The following is a 27,519-nucleotide window of genomic DNA, read 5'->3' as shown; positions in this document are numbered from 1 at the left end:
TCTACAGCACAAAGGTAAGCCTGCAAAGAATGGACTTCAGCCTTGCTTCAGGTAAACTGATTTTCAGAATGACTTGTTAGTGTTGGCCAGCACAAGCTCTGTAAAGGGTCCAGCTACACAGACCTGCAGGCCAATCAAGCCCCACTGAACATAAAGCATAAATGATCCCAGCTGCAGCCTACAGCCTCTAATAGGAAAACAAACAGAGCATGACCATATTTACTGGTGCTAGAGTGTCTGTGTGCAGACACACTTATACACAGCTCTCCCATTACTTACTGCAAACCTTGCAGCCAAAAATGGAGACTGCAGTTAATTTGGATGTATGGTTTCTGGACCACAAGCAGTGCAACCATAAACTTGATATGTATAATTAAAGTAACAGAATGAAATGCTTTAGTGGTTGCAGGGTTTTAAAAAAAAAAAAAAAAAAAAAAAAAAAAAACTTTTTTCACTCAATGTCTCAGAGTCAAGGTTAGAAACCCGCTAATGATCATCAACAATAACAAGCCAGGAACAAAAGGACAGTGTCTCCATGCATCAACAGCTGCCCATAAGGCATACTAATGCAGCAATAACAAACGACTGCCCTAAAAAACGGAAATAAATCCCCCAAAACCAAATGAAGGAATGGTTGATACTGTGTACAATACAGAAGGTTCATTTGTGAATTATAATGCATCGGTAAGGCACTCGCGTGAGGCTGCCTCAGCCCAGCACGTGCTCGCTTATTGCGTTTGTATGCAGGCAAAACAGTATGAAAAAGAGCTAGAGACCAACGCAATTTTCATAGGGCAATCTACGTTTATTTAAATAAAAACAGTTTTCTTTTAACGTACTAACTGAAATACAAAAATATGGACTCCAAAAACAGAAGAATGTTCGCTGCATTTGTTGGTAAGAGAATGAAAACAAAGGCTCGTGTGTTGTCGCCTGTAGGGGGTTTAGAGGAACTAATGCAGCTGGACAGATGCGCAATAACAGAGCTTCACGTTTAATGTTAAAGCTCAAGAGTTCAGTCAAATAATAGACATATGGCAAGTGGTTTCACATGTATTCCTTTAAACTGTTTAAGTTACCAGTACATCTTTTCAATTAGTAGAAAGTAGTCCAATAGTGGATAGTATCTTTTTCGATTTCACTAGTAGCCTAATTATTCCTAAAATAGGTACTAGTACCTAATGAATGGTTACTAATGCCTATATTGGAAGTGAATGGTTTATATCTGAACCACAGATCCACCAAGAATTCAACGGCCAAAATTTGCAGTATGTATCATGGGATAGTTGCTTGTCATTATTAGAATAGGGAGCAAAGAAGCGACTTTTATAGATACTAGTAGCTATTGATCTCAGCTGTTACAAGTAACATTGTTAATCTCAATAGTAACGCTTGCTTTCCTCTTGTCATATGTAATGACTATTCAGAAAGGCTAATTAGTTCAAACAGAAGTCTTACTAGTACAATTAAAAATGTTAGGCCTACTAGTAACAACTGGAATACACGCTACTAGTAGTATTCAAATGCTGCCAGGACAACGGGAAAAGATACTAGAAACTATTTGAATAGTTGTTAGTGAATGAGTATTAGTAACCAAAAAAAACACAAGTAGGCTACTAGTTAGTCTTAAGGAATAAATGTCAAAACGGCTTGCCATAGACATATGAACGCATCGTGGTCACCATCTGCCGCAGCAGAGCTAGGGTGAGAATTTGAGGGGGCTGCATCGGTTCATGGGCGAACTGTGATGAGGGCTCACCTTATGTTTTATCTTTTTCCTTTTTAAAGGTACAGGGTGACTTTAGTGGGACCATCGGTTCTCACAGCACAACCAAAAGGGGCGTTGTCTTTGCCAAAACATGTTCACACAAATACGCACAACCCTCCCAAAGTCCTGAAATAAAGGTAAGCAGCCCTTGCTCAAGGCATGCAGAGAGTCCCAAGCGCTCATTCCTTCCCGGTCACCAGCGACAGCTCCTTCAGAATGCCACTGGCGTCCACTCGCCGTCTCTCGCGTATCATCTCCTCCAGGCTGCGGAACATGAGCGTGTGCGCGGTGCTCTCGGACAGGTGCACCTTCAGAAAGTAGCGCTGCTCGACCGAGTGCGCCTCCCCGCCCGCTTTAAACTCCCGCTTGCCGAAACGGCACCACGCTGCGAAACTTTCCGAGTTCGTCCAGCAAGTCTCGCCGCTGCTGAGCCCCACGTGCCCGCTCGCGTTCTGCATCACCAAATCAGCGGGCAGCGGCCGGTAGCGGTACCGATTGTTCACTATCCTGCCCTGTCGACCGCAGCTGATCTCAAACAAGCTGTCCTTGCGGATCTCCCCCTTGTAGAGGTGAATAACCTGGTCCTCCCCTTCAAAGATCGCCCAGTGCGGGGGTTGTGCGTTTGCCACTAACTCCAGTAGATCCCCGGGTTTGCACATGGTCAATAAAGTTTTCACAGAATAAACATTCAGGTCCTCGTTCTCTCGGAGTTTGGAGTATATACATTCCTGGCAGCAGAACGCCGAGTACTCGATGTCGTTAAGCGCAATCGGACCGTCTTTGCTCGGGCTGTTGTCTTTAAAGCTGTCCGACTGCGATCGATCGTCCAGCTCTTCCTCCTCATCGGAAAAGAAATACGCCACACCAACACGCAACTCGTCCTTCTCGATGCCCGATGGATCCCCGGTGGGTAGCTCGCTGTAGTTCAGGTGGGTGATCCGGTCCAGTTGGTTTCCCATCAATAACAGGGCAGAGGAGAGACATGGAATACTGCTTCTGAAATACAAAAGGGTTATGTGAGTGTCATACTGGAGAGGCGTACTAGAATTATTCTGACGCGCCCAAAAATGCTGTCTAGGTACAGAGCCATAGTAGTCACCTCACAACACAATAAACCACGCGCACCTGGGTGCGTAAACAAGCCAGTCGCGCAGAGCGCGGCACAAAGAGGAAAAGGGCGAGTCAATGTTGAACTGCTCACGTTAATAAGTTCACAACACAACACCTCGAACGGACGCGTACCTGCGTATTTCCCCAGGACTATGGCTAATGGTCCTTTCTCTCCATCGGTGCTTGTGCTGTGTGTATCGCGCAAGGTCTCCAAAACCAACGCGTTACCTCCCTCTTACGTGTCCTCCAAGGTACACTGGCTTCTCTAACACTTTGCACCGCCGCACTTTAAATAGTCTAGAAAACTCCGCCCCGACCAGCAAAACCTGCCCTCCGGATTGCGATTGGTTCAGAGCCCTCATGAAAAACTTAAACCTTTGCTCAAAGACTTATATTACAGTTTGTGTTGTTCACAGCCTTCAAGACCCAAAGGGTTTGGCGAATTTGTCAAATATAACAATAGTAAATAGAGCTATGAAAGGTTAGAAATTCATAAGGACATTTGGTTTCTGAATGGTTGATTAGGTCTGTCAAAACAAGTTACAGCTTACGTTTGCTGGGAGAACACTTTATTAAAGCAATATTTGGAGTTCAGTTACATAATGCTGGCATAAAGTTGATGACCACAAAAATTATTTTGAGTGGTCCCTAATTTAAAAAAGAAAAGCACAAATGAGGCACTTACAATAGGGATTTTTTGTTTTGTTTTGAGAAATATGAAGCTTATAATTTTATAAAAGCACATTAAATCTTTTGTTAAAACTTCAGTTTTATTTAAGCCTTATTTTGTCAGGTTAGGTATAACATTACACTGAAAAAGGTTAGTAACATTTTTTTCATTTATGGGTAACACTTTACAATAATGTCTCGTTACTTAATGATAGTTAATGCATTAATTAATAAGTTAACTAACTGACTAAGATTTTTCATTCTTAGTTCATTAACTAATACCAATGTTAACAAATGGAACCTTATTGTAAAGTGTTAGCAATTCACAAAATGACCCCATTCACTTTTATTGTAAGGGTCTCACTGTAACCCAGATTTTTGCTATTTTTAAATAAAAGGAGGGACAAGTTGAAAATTATTTTTATAGTAATTATGCAACAAATGCTGTGGACTGAGCTTGCATTGATGACTTGAATCTAGTATAGATACTGTTTTCCTGTCAGATCTGGTGTGGACCTCTAAATCCTCCATTTCACTCCTTCACACACAGGGACATATATAACACACACACTAGCTGTCATGAGACTCGGACAGTGAAGTGACTGAGTAATTCCTTGCGGCATCGTCCAGCCATTCATAATCAAGGGTTTGCTGAAATGAAATTTCAGCCCTCATGCACACGCACATACACAGCATTGACACACAAGCCATCCTGACTACCATATTATGCCATATGCCACACACATATTTCCACACAAACAAGGCACTCCAGTGGCAGGCTTGAAGTTGAAATGATTTAGATTATAATTATTCTGTAAAGACAGATCCAATTATCCACCTATGAAATGGATAGCCCTTGTGTCTCAGTAATAATATACCCATCTGTGGTTATGTAGTCTGTATGCGTGTTTAATATGTATAGATGCTCTATATCTATGTGTATGGTGGCGAGAGAGAGAAAGATAATCTATTTGAAAGGCAGATGCAGAGGACCCTGAAAGAATCCTGATGTTTTGGCACACACACACATACATATACATGCACACTTAGGTACACGGCGTGTGTCAGGAGACTTACCTAGGTGTCAAGTTTGTGAATACTTGTGGTGCATGTGCAAGAGAGTGACAGAAAAGAAATGGAAGAGAAGGATATGAGGGAAATAAAGGGACAACACACAATATCCACAGGACTTTTTTCGAAATATAGAGATGGGCCATATTTGCAGTAAACAAGCACACTGTAATCATATAAAAACACCAGGGAAAACAAGTCAAGCACAAAGAAAGGAGAGGAGGAAAGAAGGATGAGAGGAGCAGAGGAATAGAAACCAGGAGAAAAATGGCTTTTGGTAACAATGACCATGTGGCAGTCTTGCATTCAATATATCCAGCTGAAGGCTTAGGCTTTGAGAAAGCAGTATTTTATGGGCTTCATATAAAACGCTGCCAAGATAACTAATCATTCCCTCTATAATGTTATGAGTTTAGCAGTTGGTGTATGTGAACCCCTTTTGCATGAATACAGATAAACACGCTTAAATCTATCTTCTGCTCCAGCAGGTATAGAGTTTTTACCAAAAAGAGCTTCTTTTGTTGTTATTATTCCATAGAAAAGTGCAAACATGGTAATATATACAGTGGGGTCCAAAAGCTTGAGACTATGTTGAAAATCTGGGATTTTGTTTTCATTTAAACTGAAAGAAAAAAAACAAAGTTAAAACAAAGAAAAGTTGCACAGAAAATCTAAATATTATTTAGTGGCCTATTTCTAGGTCACTAGTCAATTAAGCAAATTTGTGACATTGATGATCATATGACTCTGTACAGATGGTCGGATGTATTTCTTCCATTTCATTGAACTCACGGAGTTCGAGAGCTGACATTACAACAAAAAATGGGACATACCGATGCAACGCCTGAAGGCAAGCCTGCAAATTTAACTGAAAAAAAAAACAAAAAACGCCTGCTAACTCTGTGGTACGCAGGAAAGGCCGTTTTTTGTGAGAAAAAAGCTTATCATTTATTGAATCAACAGCCAATCAGCTAATCTTCAACATGTTTGCTCTTAAAGGGTTAGTTCACCCAAAAATGAAATTTCTGTCATTAAGTATTCACCCTCATGTCGTCCCAAATCCTTAAGACCTTTGTTCATCTTCGGAACACAAATTAAGATATTTTTGATGAAATCTGAGGGTTTCTGAAGCACTCATAGGCAGCAATGTCATTGCACCTTTTGAGGTCCAGAAAGGTATTAAAGACATTGTTAAAATAGTCAACGTGACTACAGTGATTCAACCTTAAAGGGTTAGTTCACCCAAAAATGAAAATTCTGCCATTAATTACTCACCCTCATGTCGTTCCACACCCATAAGACCTTCGTTCATCTTCAGAACACAAATTAAGATATTTTTGATGAAATCTGATGCTTAGTGAGGCCTGCATTGCCAGCAAGACAATTAACACTTTCAATGCCCAAAAAGCTACTAAAGACGTATTTAAAACAGTTCATGTGACTACAGTGGTTCACGTTCGCGTATCAAACTGCCAAAGTCACGCCCCCCAGTGGTGAATTATTGAAATTTCGAAACACTTATGACGTAACGAAGCCTCGTTACTGAAATCACGTGACTTTGGCAGTTTTATACGCGCTCCGAACCACTGATTCGAAACAAAAGATTTGTAAAGCTTCGAAGCTTCATGAAGCAATGAAATCGGTTTTGAAATCGGCCATCACTAGATATTGTTGAATAAAGTCATTATTTTGTTTTTTGGCACACAAAAAGTATTCTCATCACTTCATGACATTAAGGTTGAACCACTGTAGTCACATGAACTGTTCTAAATACGCCTTTATTAACTTTCTGGGCACTGAAAGTGTAAATTGTTTTGCTGGCAATAGAGGCCTCACTGAGCCATCGGATTTCATCAAAAATATCTTAATTTGTGTTCCGAAGATGAACAAAGGTCTTACGGGTGTGAAACGACATGAGGGTGAGTAATTAATGACAGAATTTAAATTTTTGGGTGAACTAACCCTTTAATGTTACGAAGCAACCAGAATACCAAAAATAATGACTTTTTATTAACAATTTGAACTGTTGTCATACGCAGTTGACGTCAGAACACCAACTCATTATTGGCTGGCTCCTGCGTCAGCATCACACGCATGCGTTGTACAGCATTGGCAATACTAAGCTGGCATTCGAACGTAAACACACAAGTGCTGAACTGCGTTCACTACGTCAACTGCGATTGACAACAGTTCAAATTGTTAAAATAGTTGTTTTGCCCAAATTTCATTCACGCATTCATATACTATATAGAACATACTTTTTTAGCGGTCGTGAAGTAGCCTAATTACTTAATCAAAATAAGTACCTACTTAAGAGAGTATACAATTTCAGATGCAGCATATCTCTGACAAGTGTTTCCTGCACAGCATTCATCAAGGCCTAAAGAAGTCATGCATCACCTGGCCTGTAATTGTGAGTTTGCTGTCCGTATCGTAAAGCATTAACAGTGTAACACGAATTAATGTCAAGAAATGTCTCTTGTATAGTTTTCTTTGCTGCTAAGTGTGGCTGATTCACAAACAAAGGACTCTTATGAGTCTGTGATTTAAGCTCGAAGTTGCACTCACTTCTTTTGCAGCATCTTACGCATGACACAGCTTCTTAAAACGTGCCGCACAAGTTAAATTTTTATAAAACGAGTCTCTATACCTTGATGGCTTTTTGTTCCATTTTTCAAAAACATGTTCTGTGTGAATGACCCCTGCCCTGACACATGATCATTATGGGATGTTTTGTTTGAAAATGCACCAACAAGGAATTTAAAACATCACTGCTTTGTACCAAACCACACAAAAATTTTACTTTTTACTCATAACACAAAAAAAGTACACTGAAAAAAAAAAAACATCAATCAGATATTGCTAGCAAATTTCACAAATAATTCGAATAAAGAAACAGCAAATAACACATTGAATTAAACTTGAAATTTTGATGTAGAAAGACAAATAGTTATTTATTGTAAAACTCATTGAAAAAACATTTATTTTACAGTGTATTAAATTAGGAAAATTAATGTTTTGGCAATGATCCTAGACTTTTGGATCCTACTATAGCAATTCAAAGAGAGAAAATTAGCTTCAATATGGCTGCAGAGTATAGGGAATTCCAAACAATACATCCCATCCTGCCAAAAAGCCCTTGCATGTTCAAAAAAGCATGCTTTCATCATTGTGTCCTCAGTTCAGTGACTATCACAGGTATTTTTTATAGGCCTACTTCAAGTGGTTTCACAAAAGCTCTCAAGAGGAAATATTAATTAGGATTCTACAAGGAATGGTATTACTTTCTGGAAAGGATGAGATGTATCTGATCTGGCTTGACCTAAAAATACCCCCTGCTCTTAAATTCTCTGTCACACACACACACACAACAGTAACGCTCCCAGCCAGTCTCTTTCAGTCAGAGTGAGTCACAGGTTCTGAGTGCAGTGGGTGAGCGTTCCTGCTTTAAGGGCCTTGACCCTGCTTTAGACCGTAGAGCGAGTTCAGCTTCCATGCCAAAATGACAATTTAATCCTCACTCTCACAGGACACCACAGATACTTTTTTTAGACCCACAAGAAAGAGTTGTGCTTCTGAGATGGCATTATAGATTGTGTTCCCTCATCGGGTGGAGAGAGGGTATTGACAATTCTTTCACACATTTCCCTTATGGCCCTTTTGTAGAACTCCCATAACACTGTGCTATTGATGGAGCAGCTCACTGACAGTTCATTCTCCTCTTTTCTGCTTTCAGCGCTGCCATCCTTACTCACCCCCTCTTTTTTCCACACTTCGATACTATTAGTAGGCCGTGCTCCCTGAGCCTTTATCTGAGAGGAGTGCACTCTCAGCCCCACACCCTATCACTGCACAAATAACTATTATCAGGACCGGTTTCCTGTTATGGGCCAGCTGCCTTCCGTGGCATTTCATATGAGATTTTTCTTAACATCACTGAAACTTTATAGGGCCTGGCCCTGCACTGTCATATCCTGTCCTCATGCGTTTCTAACCCAGTGCTGTGTTCTTATCTACCACCAGACCCATTAGAAAGCCTGGTGAAGAACTAATAAAAAACGAGAGTTCAAAATGACTGGTCATACGGAGAGAATGAGCTAATAACTAGCTGTCAGATAGAAGGGTTAATGCAGAGGCTGAGGTGGTGTGAGGTGGTTTAGCAGATGGACGTTTTCTTCTGAGAAAGTATGGCAGACTAACAGAGGCTGTTAAATTATAAGCTTTGGGTTTAGGCCGGTCTGATGATTAAATACATTTTCATGTCATCTGCCAAATGGAAAGGGTCTAAGGAAAAACAGCAAGATGGCATTTTAAGCGAATCCAGCTGAGCTGCAGCTTTTTGGATGTTGAAAAGTGAACAACTTGACTAAGCGCTGACAGGAACTGGTAATTGGTGTTTTCTGTTTGGCTTTTCAGCAATAATTATATTGCCAGTTGTTGGTCAATGTACTTGCTTACCTTCAATCACTATACTGAGTTTTTTTCTGACACCTGGACTTTTTAACATGCTGACATGCAAGTTCTGTTCGAGGTGGATCATGAAACAGCCTCTTCTTCCATAAATCTTGGAGGGTTGTATCTGGTGTTGTCCGGGTCACGGCACCAAGTTTAACTGGTGTTGTCTGCGTTGTGTTTTTGATGGAATAAATGGGCGGACGCCAACTGGGTCGACTCTTCACTTAATCTGATAAAGAGATAAAATAGTCTTTTACAAGCATTCGCCCTCAACATTTATTTCCCATACAAAGACTATGCAGAAAAGGCAGAGAAGAACAGGAATAAATCAATAAAACAAAGATTTAACAACATGAATGACAAAAAACATCCCTGATAAAGAGATAAAATAGTCTTTTACAATGTATGCATTCGCCCTCGACATTTCTGCAAGTGCATTATAATTAGCATGTGCTTCAAATTCACGGATGATAGGAAATTAATCAAACTTAAAGGAAAAACATGAAAATAATCAAACATACATGGAAAATAAAGTTCTAAATATGATTTATATGTTATATGAAAGTTATAACTGAATTGAGAGTGCCTTTAAAATTTCAATGAAATTCTTGAATTGCAATGGAATTTGATTTGAGGTAGCAAACAGGATGTTAGTTTATAAATTTCATAATTTTTAATTCATTAACTTTTCTGGACAAGGGTGGAAAAACAATTAATTTCCCAGAATGCATTTTCAGTGTTAAATTTATTTGAATTACTATTCATTATACTACATGGCTGTTGAATGTTCAAATCTGATTGGTTGACCAATGTTCTAAGGTGTGCAGTTATTTTCAGGGAAATTCACGGCTAAAGTAGTTCTAGCAGGTCTTGACCGCATTGCAGTTCCAAATCACTTCGCCAAATGATTTCAGTTATCTCAATAGGTCCTACAGTCTACAACCTCAAAAGAAACAAAATCCACAATGACACCGACCAAGCAAATAAATATAGTAAACAATAGGATGAAAACGACAAATTATTGTCATGGTTTTTGCCACAAAATACGTTTTATTGCCTTTAAAGCTCTTAAAAGTGTCTTGAAAGCTCTCTTCTTCTCTCTCTCTCTCTCTATCTCTCTTTCTCTCTCTCTCTCTAACTGCATTAATAACTGTATCAACGGTATTATTCTGCTATCAAGGCTCAAGCTTTCGTTACTAGTTCTGAAATGATGTTTTGGAATTAGCAAAGGAGGCTTGGGATGAGATGCGTAAGAAATTAGTCCCACACACAAGAGTGTTTTAAGGACAAAAACCTGACAAATGTCTTGAAATACAATATCAGAACAGTGTCTTGAGATGTGGTAACCGTAGTATAAGCGGAATAATTGACTCCGGGCCATTGAATTCTTAGAAAATAACTCTAGCTTCATGTCGTGTCATGCCGCATCACCATCTCGAGTGTGCATTATTTTCTAAGAATTCAACGGCTCGTTGTCATTTATTCCTTACATAAATTCCTCATCCTGTCATTCCAATTCAAATTCTAATTAAGCTTTGTGGGGAGTGGCCAATTCAAATTTCACCTCATGATTCCTTAAAAGTTCCTTATCTCAGAAAAGGCAAAAAGGGGCCATGTTCACCCACACTTTTATCTGTGTGTTTAAAATGAACACCATGACTTTTCCCAGACTAGGGTGATATTTTGTTGTCAGCAGGAGGAAATGCGGGAAGATCGGCACATTCCATTTCCTCTGACAACTTAACAGCCCTTGCCCCCCTTCATCGTTCAAAACCAGTTTGTTCACGTTGTTTATTCTTCCACAACCCCTGACAGACGCGTTGATCCCCTGTTCTCAGATCAGAGAGCGTCTGTGCTGTTCTCTCTGGAGGGGAAGCAGTTAGTGTGTGTTAAAGTGTCAGCCTTGTGACATGCTTGGAGACTAGCAAAGTTAACGATTAAATGCTGTTGAATGTGGTTCTTTGTTATTCTGAGTTTGTTTGTAACACGTTCTTGTGTTCTACAAAATTAATGCTTAACTTGTATCTGGTTAAACAAAAGGCTGCCTGAGTTATGCATTCAGTCCCTCAGCACCTCTAAGGTTTGTTTATGGTTTTGCTGTTTGACAGCAAAAAAAAAAAAAAAAAATGGTGCCCAGAACAATTTGACTGTTGGGATGATTATGTTTAATTGGAAGTACTGTGTCTATACTGTATAAATTAGGTCATAGAGACCTACAGCAAGACATGTATCATTGTTGTATCTTCTGGTGCTTCCAACACCCTCTAGACCCTTTTAAATGTGTATGCAGTACCTAAGGGATCTCATTATGTGTGGGCCATTTCTTTGATGAGGGCCTAGGAGATCTGTTAACAACATGTCTAATCCACCAAGACATGGAAGAAAAGTGTCATTCAGATGTGATGTTTTGAAAATGTTTTGACTATGCCAATAAAATTGATCCTTGAGATGTGAATCATCCTTGGTGATTCTCAACATAAATAAGACATTGTTATTGCTCTATTTACAGTTTATCCCTGAGTATCTCTCAAGGTCTGTTACATCAGTAGCTTTGTGTTATACCTCATTGATTACTCTATTTACCTGAAATGTTTTATCTATCTATCTATCTATCTATCTATCTATCTATCTATCTATCTAAATACCCCTGCTTAGTGATCTGGTTAACTTAAACAAAGGGGGAGAAAACACAGGAACAGGGGTCATGGAGAGGTCAGTCATGCAGGCAGAGGACTGTGCTCTAGGAACATTGGCTCAAACCTCAAACAGGAAAGTAGGTATAATGCTGTGACTGAATTCACAGCAGCCAGCATTTGCTATAGCCATAAAACCACAGAAAAAAGCTATGGCTCATCCATGGTTTCTTGCAGTATACACCTGAGACAACCTGGGTCGAACAACATAAAAAAAATGGATTTAAACATTGTAAAAACCTCCAGGCTTAAATATGGTTAAAACTAAACTTCCATAAGTTGTTTTATGAGCAATTTTTAGCTTTAGATCTTTGTAATTCCATTTGCAAAGATGGCAAATCCTTTTCCTGGGTTATTTGTGGTGATATAAAGTACTGTTAGCTTCATAATGCTCAAAATATGTGCTTGTTCCATCTGTGATGGGAGTGATGCCTAATGAAAAATAATCTGCACCATAATTACAACGGAATGCAATGAAAGGTACCATATGTTTAAAGTCGATGATTAATAACTCTGCAAGATAACTAAGAGTTCTTTATGATGTATTCTTTTTTTTTTTTAAATATCCTGCACAGGTGGTTAATTAAATGTGCTTTGGAAAATACCTGTGGCACATTTGTCATAAATGCAGATGCATTGCACTGTGTCTGTGAAGACTACAACAATAGTCTTCATACCATATACTTCAAACTTAGAGGTTGTGATTATATCTTAGTAGGTTGTTCTCTCTCTTAGCTCTGATTGCTGAAGTCTTAAAGGGTTAGTTCACCCAAAAATGAAAATTCTGTCATTAATTACTCACCCTCATGTTGTTCCACACCCGTAAGACCTTCGTTTATCTTCGGAACACAAATTAAGATATTTTTGATAAAATCCGATGGCTCAGTGGGGCCTCCATTGACAGCAAGATAATTAACACTTTCAGATGCCCAGAAAGTTACTAAAGACATATTTAAAACAGTTCATGTGACTACAGTGGTTCAACCTTAATGTTATGAAGCGACGATGATACTTTTTGTGCGCCAAAAAAACAAAATAACGAGTTTATTCAACAATATCTAGTGATGGGTGATTTCAAAACACTGCTTCATGAAGCTTTGAAGCTTCATGAATCTTTTGTTTCAAATCAGTGGTTCGGAGCGTGTATCAAACTACCAAAGTCACGTGATTTTAGTAAACGAGGCTTTATTACGTTATAAGTGTTTTGAAATTTCAATGGTTCACCACTGGGGGGGTGTGACTTTGGCATTTTGATACACACTACAAACCACTGATTCGAAACAAAAGATTTGTAAAGCTTCAAAGCTTCATGAAGCAGTGTTTTGAAATCACCCATCACTAGATATTGTTGGTTAGTTATTTCGTTTTTTTAGGCGCACAAAAAGTATTCTCGTTGCTTCATAACATTAAGGTTGAACCACTGTAGTCACATGAACTGTTTTAAATACATCTTTAGTAGTTTTCTGGGTATTGAAAGTGTTAATTATCTTGCTGGCAATGGAGGCCTCACTGAGCCATCGGATTTTATCAAAAATATCTTAATTTGTGTTCTGAAGATGAACAAAGGTCTTACGGGTGTTAAACGACATGAGGGTGAGTAATTAATGACTGATGTTTTATTTTTGGGTGAATGACAAAAATAATCTACAAGTAAACCGAATCAGCTCAGATTTACAGTAAAGACGTGTATGGATTTGAAGACTAAGAATGCTGATATTCAAAATAGCTAACCATGAATAGAAATGTACCAGCCATACATATAAATGAGTAGAAACCCTGAGATATGTCTTGACTGCTAAATAAAAGTCTAGATTCAACAATAAATGTGTTTGAAGGAATCACTTCTTAGTTGATTTATTCTTTATATGTTTGCATTTCTTTGCAATCTGCAATGGTGTCTGCATTTTCTGTAAACAGGCCTATGTCTCTGCAGCTAAGATAAATTAGAAACTAAAGCTATCAGACACTCATGTCTAGTTCATTTTGGATTTGGCACAGTAATACTGAATACATTATAAAAAATCCTCATTACAGTTCTGCCAATACAGCTGGGTGAAGGCATGATTATAAAAACAAAACAAAAAAACAAGAGCAAATGCAATCATCAAATAAAATAAACCAACAATTTTAGCTTATTTTATAAAAATACTTCCATCTATACAGTTGTAAATAGTAAATTATTTGAATCCATTTTTAAATACACGGGTAAGTAACGTGTACAACTTTAAAGCGAGTAAAAATGATGAGTTACACTTTATTTTACAGTAGTTACATTGTAATTACTCAAATAAGCACTGAGTAATATTAATTAACTACATGTACTTACTATAGAGTTACAGTTGGGGTTAGGGTTTGATTTAGGGTTAGTTACTTGTAGTTATGCATAATTTACTATTATTACTATAGTAAGTACATGTAGTAACGTGGAACTACGGCACTGTAAAATAAAGTGTTACCAAATTATGTAAGGCACACATAATGCTATTACTGAAGCAGAGAAAAGTGTTGTCTTGATACAGCTCATTTATTGTGAGATTTTAATTAAGCAGACATTTCTGCTCCAAAAAATTTTGTTCTTTGCAGCTTTCAGAACTTTTTAATATCTGTTGTCACCTAAAAGTGCTCCTCACCATGCTGTCAGAAGTTAAATCTTAATGGTTAAAGTTATCAATCGCATCGAAACGAAGTCAGCAACGCCGTTGCTTTGCATGATGTACTGGACTATTTTTTCACAGCAAAAGTTTTAAGATAATATACAAAACAATATTTCATGTCAACATTTATTTAGTGAGCAGTGGTGTAGTATAATAAGTTCTGCGTCAGAGACTTGATTAGCTTGACTGGGTTTGCTTGGGATATTGTAAATAATCATTATTTACTTATCATTCTGTTAGAGTACTGTTCTATTTTTTTGTTACATTAATCACAATTTTGTATACATTATAATTTTAAACACTTTTTCTGGAATAAACTATTGCTGTTATCTTTTAAACTAAGGTTTTAAAGTTAATTCACCTTTAGTATTTTAACCTCAATTCACTTGGAAAGGTCTTGGACAAACCTCTGTTCAGTCTTCCTCAAGCTGTTTTCACATAAAGTCTGCAGGACTCAATTCTCCCTCATTAGAGAGTGATGCAGAGGGCCTCCGTGCTGTTTCTTATCTCATTTAAGCGATTCGCCTTCTCTATTCGTGGGAAGCCCCCTGCCTCCACCCATCTGCTGAACAGGGCTCTTGATTAGGGGCAGTAGAGAGTGAAAGGCATGTGACGTGTTAGCATTCTTGCCATGTGGTCTGAATGACTCATTCTGGAGTGAGTAACTCTCTGATCTAATCAGCAACTTCTCCTGTGGGCTGAGAGGTGGCCATGCATGCCCATGTGCTTTTTTTGAGGTAAAATCTGAAATGATTCCTTAAAGGAATAGTTCAGCCAAAAATGGACAAGAATAACAAGTCATACAACAACAAATAATGACAGTTTTCGTTTTTGAGTGAACAATTAATTTAACAAATGTGTTAGTGATGTCTGCCTTTCTTCATATCTGGTTTACAGTAGCTGTGTATCTGGGTGTTGATGCAGAATCTATGAATTCTGTCCCCCCTGCGTTCTAAAAGGGTAATGTCAAGCCTGGAGGTGATGTAGAGGGGTCATGGATGGGTCATAGCACCACTGTGGAGTTTTATGGTGTCAGCAGGGTGCTAGAGTCATAGAGAAACCACCCTGTTATTTAAAGGAATCATCTGAGGACACCAAGATGGGAAAAGTAAGCTGTTTATTTACTAGAATGAGACTCCCTAGCTCTGCTGATGTACTAGGGTGGATATTACATTATGATGGTGATGATCGTTGGCTCTATAGACCCACTGTGAAAGTCTGACCTCAGAGAATGAGGCTTCCTGTGCTGCTTACTAATAGATACTAGGCTTTTTCTAAAGTTTAAGATGCACCAACAAAGAAATAGCCTGCGGTTTCTTGTAAAATTTTTCAGACACTTACCAACTGCTAGTCCTACAGTATGTTGACATTTTGTTCTCTGGGATTGTGGTTCAGTGCTCTGAAGTTCAAGGGTAACTGTTTTAATTTGACTATTTTGATAAATCTTCCAACATGGCATAAGTATTCAGCCTCTGTGTTTGGACAGATTAAAAAAAAAATCAATTCTGTCAATCTGTCAACAATTATTTAAACATCTATAACATTTTCTATATAAAAACAAACTCACTTCATTTTTTTTGTTACTCTCTGTGCAGATCCTCATACTCTGGTTAATTTCTGACCCTGTTCAGTGTGCATTGACAACGCTGATGCAATGTCTGTGAAATTTTAACATAAATTTGGCATATTATTAAACCAGAGCAAGGGGTGAAATAAAACCCATTTTTATTATGGTTTTATTAAACCATAATAAAAATGGGTTGGGTGATCAATTTATGGACTCCAGGTCAAACATTCATATGCTGAATCATAATGCAAAATCATGATCAAAAGGGAATTTGGCACAGCCATCATAGTGGCATTTCACATGATGAAATCAATGGACATGGTTTTCCAATTGCTCACTAGACTACCTGAATAAAAAACCTCTGAAATCATTCCCAAAATACCTAATAGGGTAATTTTCATTAACTTTATTTATCTTCAAAGCTCAAGTATATTAATCATTATTATTCAGAGTCTCCGATTTCATAGCAGAGAGTTGAAATATAGGCCATTGTCATCATACCACTTTCCTCTGGAGAACAGGAGGATGAAATTCTGAGTGTGTAAGTGTGAGGTCGGCTCAGGGTGAAGGCTGAGTTCTTGACTCCGTTGCCAGGATGAGGAGAGTTTATTTCAGAAACTGATTGAAAATTCCAAGTTACTGTCGTCGGTCTCAGGAGCTCAGTTTAAATGCCAGAGCAGCTCTCAATGCATGACAATCGTAGTGATTTCCCCTGGCAACACTCTTATAAAAGTGAGCACTCACCCTAAAAGTCCTCCACCAAGAGCGCACGGAGAGCGAGAGGTCTATGGGAAAGTCAAATTCTGAGAAATCTTCAGCTTTTATTTGAGGTTTTGAATTAGACCAGGGCAAAATTCATGACCAACACAACAGAGGTGACTAGAAGCATGGGCTTTTGGATTTAATGCCACATTGTGACATTTAGTGGAATGGCCTTAATTCAGTTTGTGGGAGTGAGTGTTGGCCGAAATGGCATGTTGACGCACTTAGTGCCCCGACCTTGATGTGACATTACAGTTTAAAAGTGTTTGCTGAAGACTTGCCACTGTGTGTGTGTACCTTACAGCGTGTGTTCTGTAATGTATGTTATATCTTTAAGATGCCCTTGGGCCAACTTCCCACGCTAAACCTTTCTATACTTACACGCACATACAACATACATACCCACCTGCATGACAGCACACTGGGTCTTACCTGCTTACAAACCCTCTTTTTCCCCTCTGACATTTGCAGTCAATAATCTGGAGATAACGGCATGCTTTGAATCACAAAGCAGCACTGTCAAACATTTTCTAACTTGCCATGCTCTTGCTGTCTTAGCGTATCTAGTTTCATACCTCTCTCCTCTCTTCTCATTTCTTCCTCCTTTTAATTAGTAGAAATATGGTGGATGAAATGTGAAATGAGACACTTTGCTATAAAAGGTGAAAAATGGTCCTTTAGGCAGAAGTGGACGCTCAGAGTCGGAAAAGTATTCAACAGAACAAAGGCAAAAAGCAGGTTCTTGAAATCTTTCCACATTTGAACATGTATTGTATTCTGAATTTGATTTTGCTAAATAAGGATTTATCACAAATGTAGGGTTGCTATACTAATAAAGTCTGTATTGTTTGTTTAATACACTGTAAACCTGAATAAGTTGGGCTAACTCAAAAAATTTGAGGTAATCAGTTACATCAAATTTTTTGAGTTATGATGTTCTCAATTATGAGTAAGCAGAACTATCAAGTTTTGAGTTTGTAGTACTCATGCATGTTAATTGCAGACAGCTAACTCATACATTTTGATAGCAACATTAAATATTTAATTAATTAACTTTTATTTTGAGTTTTTGCAAATCAAATGAGTTACAGTATTTACTTCAACTAATTCAGAAAATGTACTAACATGTTAATAATAGCATGGTGTAGGACTTACTGAATGAGTACAGCAACTTAATACATGTAACTTACCTGCTTTCAAACCAAGCAACATGCGCTACTTGTCACCATAATGGTAACTCTCCAAAAACCCACATTAACAGGAACTCTTCTAAATTAGCATAACAAAACATTAATCACTACTAAATCTCCTTTATCATTAATCTTGCACAAAAAAACATTATATATCACTTAATTTTAGCATTTACTTGCCATTTCAAATGCCATGGGCAAAGCATGCTGGGAAATAAAGTTTCAGTTAAACTTAAGTTAGTCTAAATTAAAACTAATGAGTTCAAACAACTCAAAACAATGAAACAGTTCAGTTTACTTGAAATATGTCAGTATGAAATCAAAAGAAAGTTCTAAATACTCATAAGGGTTAGGGTTTACAGTGTAGCAATATGCAGCTACTTACTGGATGGACAGTTTAATACAAAGCATATTCAAATTTGCTTATAACCTCACATCCATTCTAAATATAGTCTTGCGGCCTATTCTGACTAAGAACTGTATACCAAGCCAAGCCAAGTAGCCCCACACCCAATGAAATTTCATTGGATCGAAGCACCACTCTTCATCTATATTACACATCAAACATGGATGAGTAGAAAGAGATTGTGACAGTTTGATGTCAAATATTATTTGGCAAATCCCTCAAGTTCCACAAAGAAAACTATAAAGGCAAGCATCACCAGTGTGTTTACAGTAGCAACTGTGCATATTTTGGCTATTTGTGTTATTTCCAAACTATCATAATAGAGTTATAATATCTCACTCTGCTTTTTAGGGTTTGAAATGAAGGCTTTTCCACTGCTTTGCCTTTTACAGTAATTGTTTTTCTATGTACATTTGTGGTAGACATCTTTGACCATTGCAATGTGTCTCGTGTGTGCGGCACATTATTAAAATGCCATGTAGAGTTAATAAGTTCACATTTTAAAAACATGCTTCGAGACTTTGTGTTCTTTTCCATTCTGCTGTGCTGCATCTCGCTGCTTTTGAACGCAAAACTGTTTGAATGACATGAAGGTCTATCTGACCAACATCTTAATCAGAATTTTTTTTTTTTTTTTTTTGTGTGTGTGTGGGGTGGGGGGGTGGGGTTGTTTTTTACCTGCCATTTAGGGCTGGGTTTATAATGACAAATTGCAGCCAGCCAATCAGATGGGAACTGCTGATTTTAAGACTGTTTGCTCGTTTTGTGCACAATATGCATCATATGATCATTTAATGGACTTTGGGTAATGTATTTACATGCCATTTGAGGCTGAGAATGCAATAATATTACATTTAAAGAAATTTAGGAATACAAGAGGAGTAAAATTCAGGATAAAGAGGCTAAGAAAAAAAGATAACAAAGATGAATAAAAGAAGAATCTAGCAAATTAAGTGGCTGCTTGTGAAGTCTTCAGGAGTTTGACATATTGAAGGATATTGTTTGGCCTATTTGTCTATCTTAAACCTGACAGTGGCTGTGAAACAACAAGAATGGATTGAAAATGTATGTGTGTGCATGAGAGAGAGATCGTTCATTCATTCATGCATGTATACGTGTGCAGGGTGCTGAAATTAAAAATGGCCTGTGAAATACCCCATGACATATGAGAATTATAGATACCTTGGGCACAAGTTGTCTTCCTATGTCACTCTCTCTCTCTCCTTGAGAGAGAGAGGGCAATTTCTCTGAGTGAGAGAGAGAGAGAGGAAATGAGAAATAATCTTCCCAGTCCAGACCAATGGGCTGTGGCTACACGAGGCAGGTTTAAAGTTAGAGTGAAGCGAAAAACAGTGCACATTTGCATTTAAATCCATCTGACCTGCAAAAGCACCGTTCCCCATCTCAAAAACAAGACAATTACAGCCAATTACCAGTATCCATTTCCCCTTCTCTTTTTCATTTTTGAGTTGTTCATGCATGCAAAAAAGAAAATGTCTGAATGATTCTGTCATTTGTGACAATTACAGATGATCCACTGAAGCGAAACGACTATCTCTGACTCTGAAATGGTTTAATTTATTTATTTTCTAGTCTCCGAGCGAGAGTGAGAGAAGCATGAGACAGAGAGGACTCACAGAAGTGTGTGTCTGCGTGCGGAAGCTGAAGGCAAAGTTTGGAACAGTTTCTGAAGCTTTTAACGTCAGTCTGAAGGCTTGCAAAAGGTCTGCATGCACGTTGCTTCTGGAGCATGTAGATATTTCTCTGTGCTTCTGCTTCTCTCTCAGAACTCTCCCTCAGTTAGCAAGTTTTAGGAACCAAACGAGACAAATCCGTTTGCTTGTATCAAAAGCAGCCTTATTCAATCACGCTCTGCAACACGCAGCTTTGTGCCATGATATTTATTTATTTATTTCCTCTATCAAATAATTGACAGCACATTCTGCTTGGTGCCGTAGGATTTTTGGAGCTTGCTTGTGAAGGTGATGCCGTGAAGGTGATGTCGCCAATGTTGAAGCAGCATTTGATAGTCTATCTCACCATTTTGAAATGTAAATAGATTCAGTCAGAGGCAATATATATGGGAGGTGTATAATGAAGGATCAGGGATGAAAAACAGGCTTTAAACACTTCAAACATACCCCCCCACCACCACCACCACCGTCACCATCGCCACCTCTCATTTGCCTCTTCTCATGGATCTTGGAGCGAGAGTTCTTGTCAAAGCCTAAAGGGATTTGCAAGTGTTCTAGTAATCCATTTCAATCCAATGTTCTGCGTTGACAGGAAATTTGTCATGTGAGAGTTTGCAGTGTTACCGTGTGCTGGTGTGGTATGTTGGTGATTCGGATTGGAAACTCAACCGTCTTTTCTTTTCTCATTTCCCATACCATTGTTTTCAAAGGGAGCTCAACCTCTAAAACTCTTTTTTGGAGTGATCTCTTTCACCATCTCTGTTTTTGTTGCTGTGCTGTTTAAAATATATTAAATAATATATAAAATAAAGAAAAATGGTTCTAAACAGTAACAAATTAGGGTTCTTTGGCTTGTAAAAATAGCAGAATAGCTTTTTGGTGCTAAATAGAGCCCTTTTTAAAGATTAATATTAGTATCTTTATGTTATTTATTTATTTATTTGCCTGGTCTTATAATGTCTTGTAGCCTGTAACAGGGTTTTACATTTAAAAAAAAAAACAGCATGTTGTGTCTTTTATTTTTTATTGACCTGAAATTGTATCAAAAATGACAGTGCTCTAACAACAGTTATAAGCTGAATGCATTATTAAATGACAATTGACATTGAACATGAATAAATACACAAAGAAAGTAAAACACAAAATAGAAACACAAAATAGATGTAGCCCTAATGAAGACCAAGTTCCAGTGAAATAGCTTCACAATCTTCGATGATGTCTTTAAGTCCATCATTTTGGTGTATTTTGAGTGTAAGTTTCTCTCTGCAGATGATGAGGTTGTGGGATGTGACAGCATCTGAAATACACAATTGAGTTTAGAGTTACAGTGTGTCTCTTCCATTTGTTTATGTAAAGATAATTATGTCTAGAAGGCCAAAAGTAGCAACAACTGACAGTATGTGAGCCCTTTACAATGTTAAAAGGAAAGGGATATCAATATTTTGTTGTTGTTGTTTTTTTGTTACTGGGTATGTTTATGCATATAAACGCAAGTAATAATTTTGAAAAATCTAACAATATGGATCATAAATTCAATACCTCTGTTACTTAATGGAGAAGAGGAGAGAAGTATCCTTAACTGAACAGAGCTATGCACACTTAGGCCATGTTCTGTTAAACTAAAAAAAGAAAGAAAAAAAAACATGATTGTTAGGAAACCACCCACGTAGAAGGCGATGTTCTCGTTACATTGCGCAACGTTCCCTAAAAGTTCTCTAAAGGTGACAAAATTTCCGAACCTTTACAGAACATTAGAGATGTTCCTAAAACGTCCTCTTTTGGTAATGAAAATACAGCAGTTCAAGATTCCTTATATGACTTTAGGGGACATTCCATTTTGGTTATTTTATGGTCACGTGAGTACAAAGAGGACATTTGGGAAGTTAACAGAACATTCTATAGTAATAGTCCCCTAAACATTCCCAGGACGTCATGAATGTTCCCTGAAGGTCCACCAAATAACATCCCCCAACCTTTAAAAGAACTCCACATCGTGACTGTCTCTGAACGTTCTGGGAACGTTTCCAGGTGACAGGTTAGATGTTGATGTTTTATAGAAAATAATGAAGTTTGGAGTCACCGGTATGGAGGTGAGCATTTGCTTTAGATAGGCTTATGATTCTTGACATTTAAACATTAGATTTCTCTGGCTACTTTAGCTGTGTTTCCAAAACACAATTGTTACAGCAAAAGTTGCAAGAGAAAATCTGATCAGCTGAGTTTGGTTATTTAATGATGGTTATTCAATCATCATGGAGTGTCCTGCTTCACTGATCCTCTCTGGAGTCTAAACTCTGAGAGTGTTAGTTAACTGTTTGTTTTGCATTAATTACTGTTAGTTTTTTTCTTTTTTTTAATGAGTTTTCTTTTAAAAAAATTCATTATACAGACAGTGTTTTGAGCAGTGTCTTTCAGACTCATACAGACATCATGAATCAGCGTGTGAACCTCAACAATGGTGACAATAAACAAAATTCTTTTTTTGTGACTTCAGTAGCTTGTTTTGTGATGCTCAGAACTAATCTGTTTATCTGAAAATTTGGTCACCATTGTTGAGGTTCATACACTGAATCTTGATGTCTGTGTGTGTCTGTACATGATCCCGTCTGAATAATTTATGCATAATGACAAAAACTTTCAAAATATCCAAGTAAGACAGGATTTTATGCAGTATTACAGGGCTACAAAAACATGAAAGAAATACAATATTCATCAACAATAATTCATTTGATCAGTTTTTTTCTCACAACTTTTTTTTTGTAACAAATGTGCTTTAAAAACACACAGTTACAACAACTGAAGAAAAATCAAAGTTAAAATGTCAAGGGTCAGGAGCCCAATAAAGCAAGCGCTTACCTCCATAACGGTGACTTCAAACTTTATTATTTTCAATAAAACATCAACACCTCATTAAGAAGTTTTGAATGAAAGAAATAAAGTCAGACTGTTTGTAATAAGTTAAGATGCTGAGATATAGAGAGATCTGTTAGTGTTTAATGTTCTGTTTCTGTTATCTGAGTTTTGTGAGGTTACCATTGTGCTGAAGAGTAGAGCATGTGCTTCAGTCAGTGATGAGCCAGAAACATTGATGTTACACTGCATGTTGCTTTATTTAAAGACAGTAATTGTGTAGCTGCTGATGCAGTGGTTATATTAACTTATGCATTTGCTTTTGTCAGTTAATGACTTACTGCAAAAGATTTCATAATAATAATCCAAAAAATACCTGTGAAGTGCCTTTTTTTTTTTTGTAAGATGTTTAAGAAGAATTAGTTTTTGTTTGAACAGCCACTTTTGGTAGTCAATTTAGCTCTAGTTTCAATTCAATTTTTTGACAAAGGCAGCAGGGATGTTCTGGGAACATCACAAATAAAATATGGTTCCCTAAACATTCAGAGAACGTCCTGAATGTTCTGTGAAGGTCCGCCAAATAACGTCCCCCAACCTTTAAAAGAACTCCACGTCGTGACCGTCTCTGAACGTACTGGGAACGTTAGGCAACATCCTTAACGCCAGTGGGGACGTTCTGGGAATGTAAAATTTCTAGCGGGGCAGTTACAATTTGAAAGTTAAAATTTATAGACATTTTTAAGAAAGAAATCATTTACCTGTTGATAGTGTGCTGACAATCTGTGTATAGCTGAGCTCCAGAAAACCATTAATAATGTGGCTTTGACAGATTTGAAAAACAAAAAAAGAACTCTAAACTCTAATACAAAACCATTTCAGCATATAAAGGGTTCTTCAGGGCCATACGGTTCTAAATAGATGTGTAAAGAACCATCTTTTTTTAGAGAGACAGTTGTATGTACTGTAAAACATTTTCAGCTGGTTAAACTTAGAAATGAAAGTTCACCTGCTGCCTTAAAAATGTGAGTTAACTCAACTAAACTTAGTTAACTCAACTTGAAGATAAACTTTGTTTCAACTTGCCAATAGTCAAGACAATGCATTACTTAAGTTTAATTTTTAACTTAAAGTAATGCATTGTCTTGACTATTTTTGAGTTGAAACAAAGTTTATCTTCAAGTTGAGTTAACTCACATTTTTAAGGCAGCAGGTGAACTTTCATTTCTAAGTTTAACCAGCTGAAAATGTTTTACAATCAAACTTCTTGGGCCATTAAAAACAAATATCCCCCTCCAGACATCATTTTGGCCACTATATATGTAGTAAACAGTAAAATGCAACTACAATGCATACTGTAGTATAGGATACAAAATAAAAAGGCTTATTATCTTTTAAAGTGAGGAGAAAACACTTCCTATACATTTTGTTACTGACGTTAAAGGTTGTGCATTCAATCAAACTAGGGTGAAAATTAATTTGATTCTCTTTTTAATAAGCCTCTTTTTAACCTCTTTATGCAAATTGGCCCCTTAATTGAAGTCCCTTAAAAAATCCTAAAATCACCACAAAGTACTGCAATTTCCGATCTTACTGGTTTTCGTTTTCCCACTTTACCACTCTTAATCAGAGAAAGAGGGTTATTTATTTGGCCAGAGAGAGCCTATTAGCACTAATTATGAGTGAGGTGTAGTGTGGAAGAGTGTTCACTCATTACTCGCAGATGAAGAGGCAGAAACAGAGGCTCACAGAAGGAGAATGATGGAGAGGAAAGAGATTCATAAGAGAGCAGCGGTATGTCCGAGAATTTCTCAGAGGGGGTTAGTAGATAATGTACTCTCTCTCTCTTGTTCTCTCTCTCTCTTTTCATTGTCCTTAATGGCAGGGCATAGCTTATAAGTTTCCTGAAATTAAAAAACACATTTTTGAACACATGTTAAAAAAAATATACCTTGACTGCATTTCTAAATCAAATTAAATTGAATGAATAACTCTTGACGCAATCATGTTCCAAATAAAGTAATTCACACAGAGCACAGTCATAATGCAAGCATCCAGAGGCTGTTGTTTCAGGTTATTCCCAGATGCGATTTTGTCAGAGAAATGGAATGTTATTTCAACAAATAATTACGGAGGAACGGACTGATGTCCTCAAAAAGCACTCACAGTACACTTAGGATACATTGTGTACTTCAGCTTCCCGCTATATGATAGTATTTCACTTTACCCAATACTTTTCATGACCTTTTTGAACATAATTGAGCTGGAAGCTGAGGCAGCTGGCACAAGTATCATCTACAAAATGTCTGTGACTGATTGTGTCCTAAAGTACAACATTTCCTCTTGAATGCAAATAACTACTGTAGATGTGTTGCCCTCTGTTTATCCAAACATGGTTTGGTCTTATACTGCAGCTACATTGGAAGTTAAATGATTTTATGAGCTCAGAGTTGTCTTTCTTTATCTTTAGCATATAGAAAGGTAACTAAATCTTGAATGATGCCACAATGAAACCACACACTTCTTTCCTTACATTATTCAGTTTCTTACTGTATAGCTCTAATTTGTTTCTCGCTTGTTTGTTTACTCTGCATAAGGAAAGTGGTGAGAGGGTTTAGGAGTCTGGTGAAAATTGATATATTACACACAAATGTATATTTTAAAAAAAATTCTATATTCTCCACTGTCGGGTAAAAAAAATTCCAATTTTAAACCCCCTTCCAAATTATCTGGAAAATAGTGATTGCTTAATAATATTGCCTACTGTTGGTTTGATTAAGTGGCCAAGACTGCTACTGCATGAATCATTTAACAGAGATGCATTTTCTTTAATATTCTGGTGTGCAATGTAATGTTTTAAAGTACAGTATTGCAATATAATATATCAAATATTAATACTTTAAATTATTTAATATAAAATCTTTAATATATAAAATTGTAATATTAAAATAAAAAAATAACTATAAATTAATATAGAACTGTAAATATAAATGTTAAATTAAATGTAATAAATTAAACTTATATTATAATTATTTTAACTAATATATACTTTTAAATATACATTTTAATTTAAATGTTCATATTTTAAATTTTTTACTAAAAAAAAAAAATACAACTTTTTTTTTTCTTTTTCTAAATAGATACATTTTAATATTTGGTGTTGCAAATAACCCCTCACACCATGTAACTACATGCTTTATTTAATGTTAAAAGCGTCTAATGTGAGTTTGAATATCATTTGTGTGCCTTTTATATTCGCACTGAAAGCAACAATGGACAATTCACCTCAGATCTTCAAAACAAATAAAACGAAATAGGAACGTTCAAACTGTCAACTCATTGTAAACAGACAAGTGTATTCCATGACAAAGATTATTTTAGTAATTCAGTATGTATTTTTAATAATGTTAAAATGGTGTAATATTCATGAATTTGATTATGTACTTATCCATTTCGTTGTGAGTGCCGGCGCGCTCTTCTGATTGGCTGTGATTTTTGATTGACTGTAACACGTCTCAAAGTCGCGTCATGTCTGCTGTGGACAGACAAATTGCTTGTAGCTGGAATCTTATCGCATCGCGTATAGTTAGGACACAGTGTCAGAGTGGCTCTTTTTGATGCTTCACAACCCTACTTCACATTTTCATATAGGTTTAAGGTCTTAAAACACTCAAGGTCTGCTATTTTCATTCCCATCTCATCTCCAAAGGGAGTTCTTTCATCTAAATCCATTTGTCTCTAGGGGGAGAGATGAGTTATTCCTACAAACTCTCTTTGTGCAAGTCTCTTTTAAGTGCTTTTTTTTTTTGGTCACCAAAACACTTTTATAGCTACCAATTTGGGGTATTAATGTGCAGCACATGAGTCATTGCTTCTTCTGAATGCTTTCTGTGGCAAGTGGCATACTCTGTCCTTTAAAGATGCATCCAAAATAAGTGGCCTTGTTCTTGTTGACTTGAACGCAGAAGTAGTACATTAACTTCACTCTAAGATGGCCGGGTTGAAGCTAAGTGACCTAGCAATGCTATCTTTGCGCTAGTGCTGCAGTGCAGATGCCTTGGATGACACAGCAGGTGAATTAACACTAAAATATACACTGTCTCCTGTGTCTAGAGCGATTTTAGATTCAGACCCCAAGTCCTCTGGCTTTATGGGCATCATCCATCCGAGGCCTCTGTCCTCCATTGAGCTATCCAGGGAGGGGGCAGGTTAAGTATTTATGAGAAATGGAGGGAAAACTAGCTTCAGTCCAGGCAGAGATAATGGAGGCGAGCGAGAGTGGCCGCAAACGTTAACGGCTGACCTTTTGCCACAAAGACACAGCATGAATTCTTCATTACTGCTCTGTGGTGACTCGCATCTCATTTTTGAATGTAACGCCTTCCAAAGAGACCAATTAGCATTGATCATTTTGTTGTAATAGCGTAGTTATGGTGATGTTGCACGCATGCTGATGTAACTGCCAATTCCTTAAGCTGCATGAAGAGTCCTTGTTTGAAATGTGATGGGACTCCTTTAGGACATTAAACACTCCTGATGATCTTGATGAAGCAAAAATATGGGCAAATAAAAGATTTAATCCTAATAGATGCATAATGATGCAGTCATTAGTGTGTGTGTGTGTGTGTGTGTG

General features: G+C 37.4%; 1 protein-coding gene across 1 annotated transcript; it reads right to left on the bottom strand.

The window, feature by feature from the left end:
• Window positions 1-784: 784 nt before the first annotated feature.
• lratd1 (LRAT domain containing 1) lies at window positions 785-3,167 on the bottom strand. Its single transcript, XM_051875495.1, has 2 exons — window positions 3,011-3,167; window positions 785-2,764 (listed from the first exon to the last, which is right to left on the bottom strand). The coding sequence occupies exon 2, from the start codon at window positions 2,725-2,727 to the stop codon at window positions 1,948-1,950; it is 780 nt and encodes a 259-aa protein (XP_051731455.1). The 5' UTR covers window positions 2,728-2,764; window positions 3,011-3,167; the 3' UTR covers window positions 785-1,947.
• Between the last annotated feature and the right edge of the window lie 24,352 nt (window positions 3,168-27,519).

This window comes from Ctenopharyngodon idella, chromosome 20 (genome assembly GCF_019924925.1).
Source record: "Ctenopharyngodon idella isolate HZGC_01 chromosome 20, HZGC01, whole genome shotgun sequence".
Classification (NCBI taxonomy): Eukaryota; Metazoa; Chordata; class Actinopteri; order Cypriniformes; family Xenocyprididae; genus Ctenopharyngodon; species Ctenopharyngodon idella.
Note: the sequence above shows the minus strand (reverse complement) of the source record. Positions and strands in the feature narration are given on the sequence as shown.

What these genes read in the sequence shown, in the direction of transcription:
- lratd1 (XM_051875495.1), bottom strand. Translation starts at nt 2,727, where the DNA reads ATGGGAAACCAACTGGACCGGATCACCCACCTGAACTACAGCGAGCTA.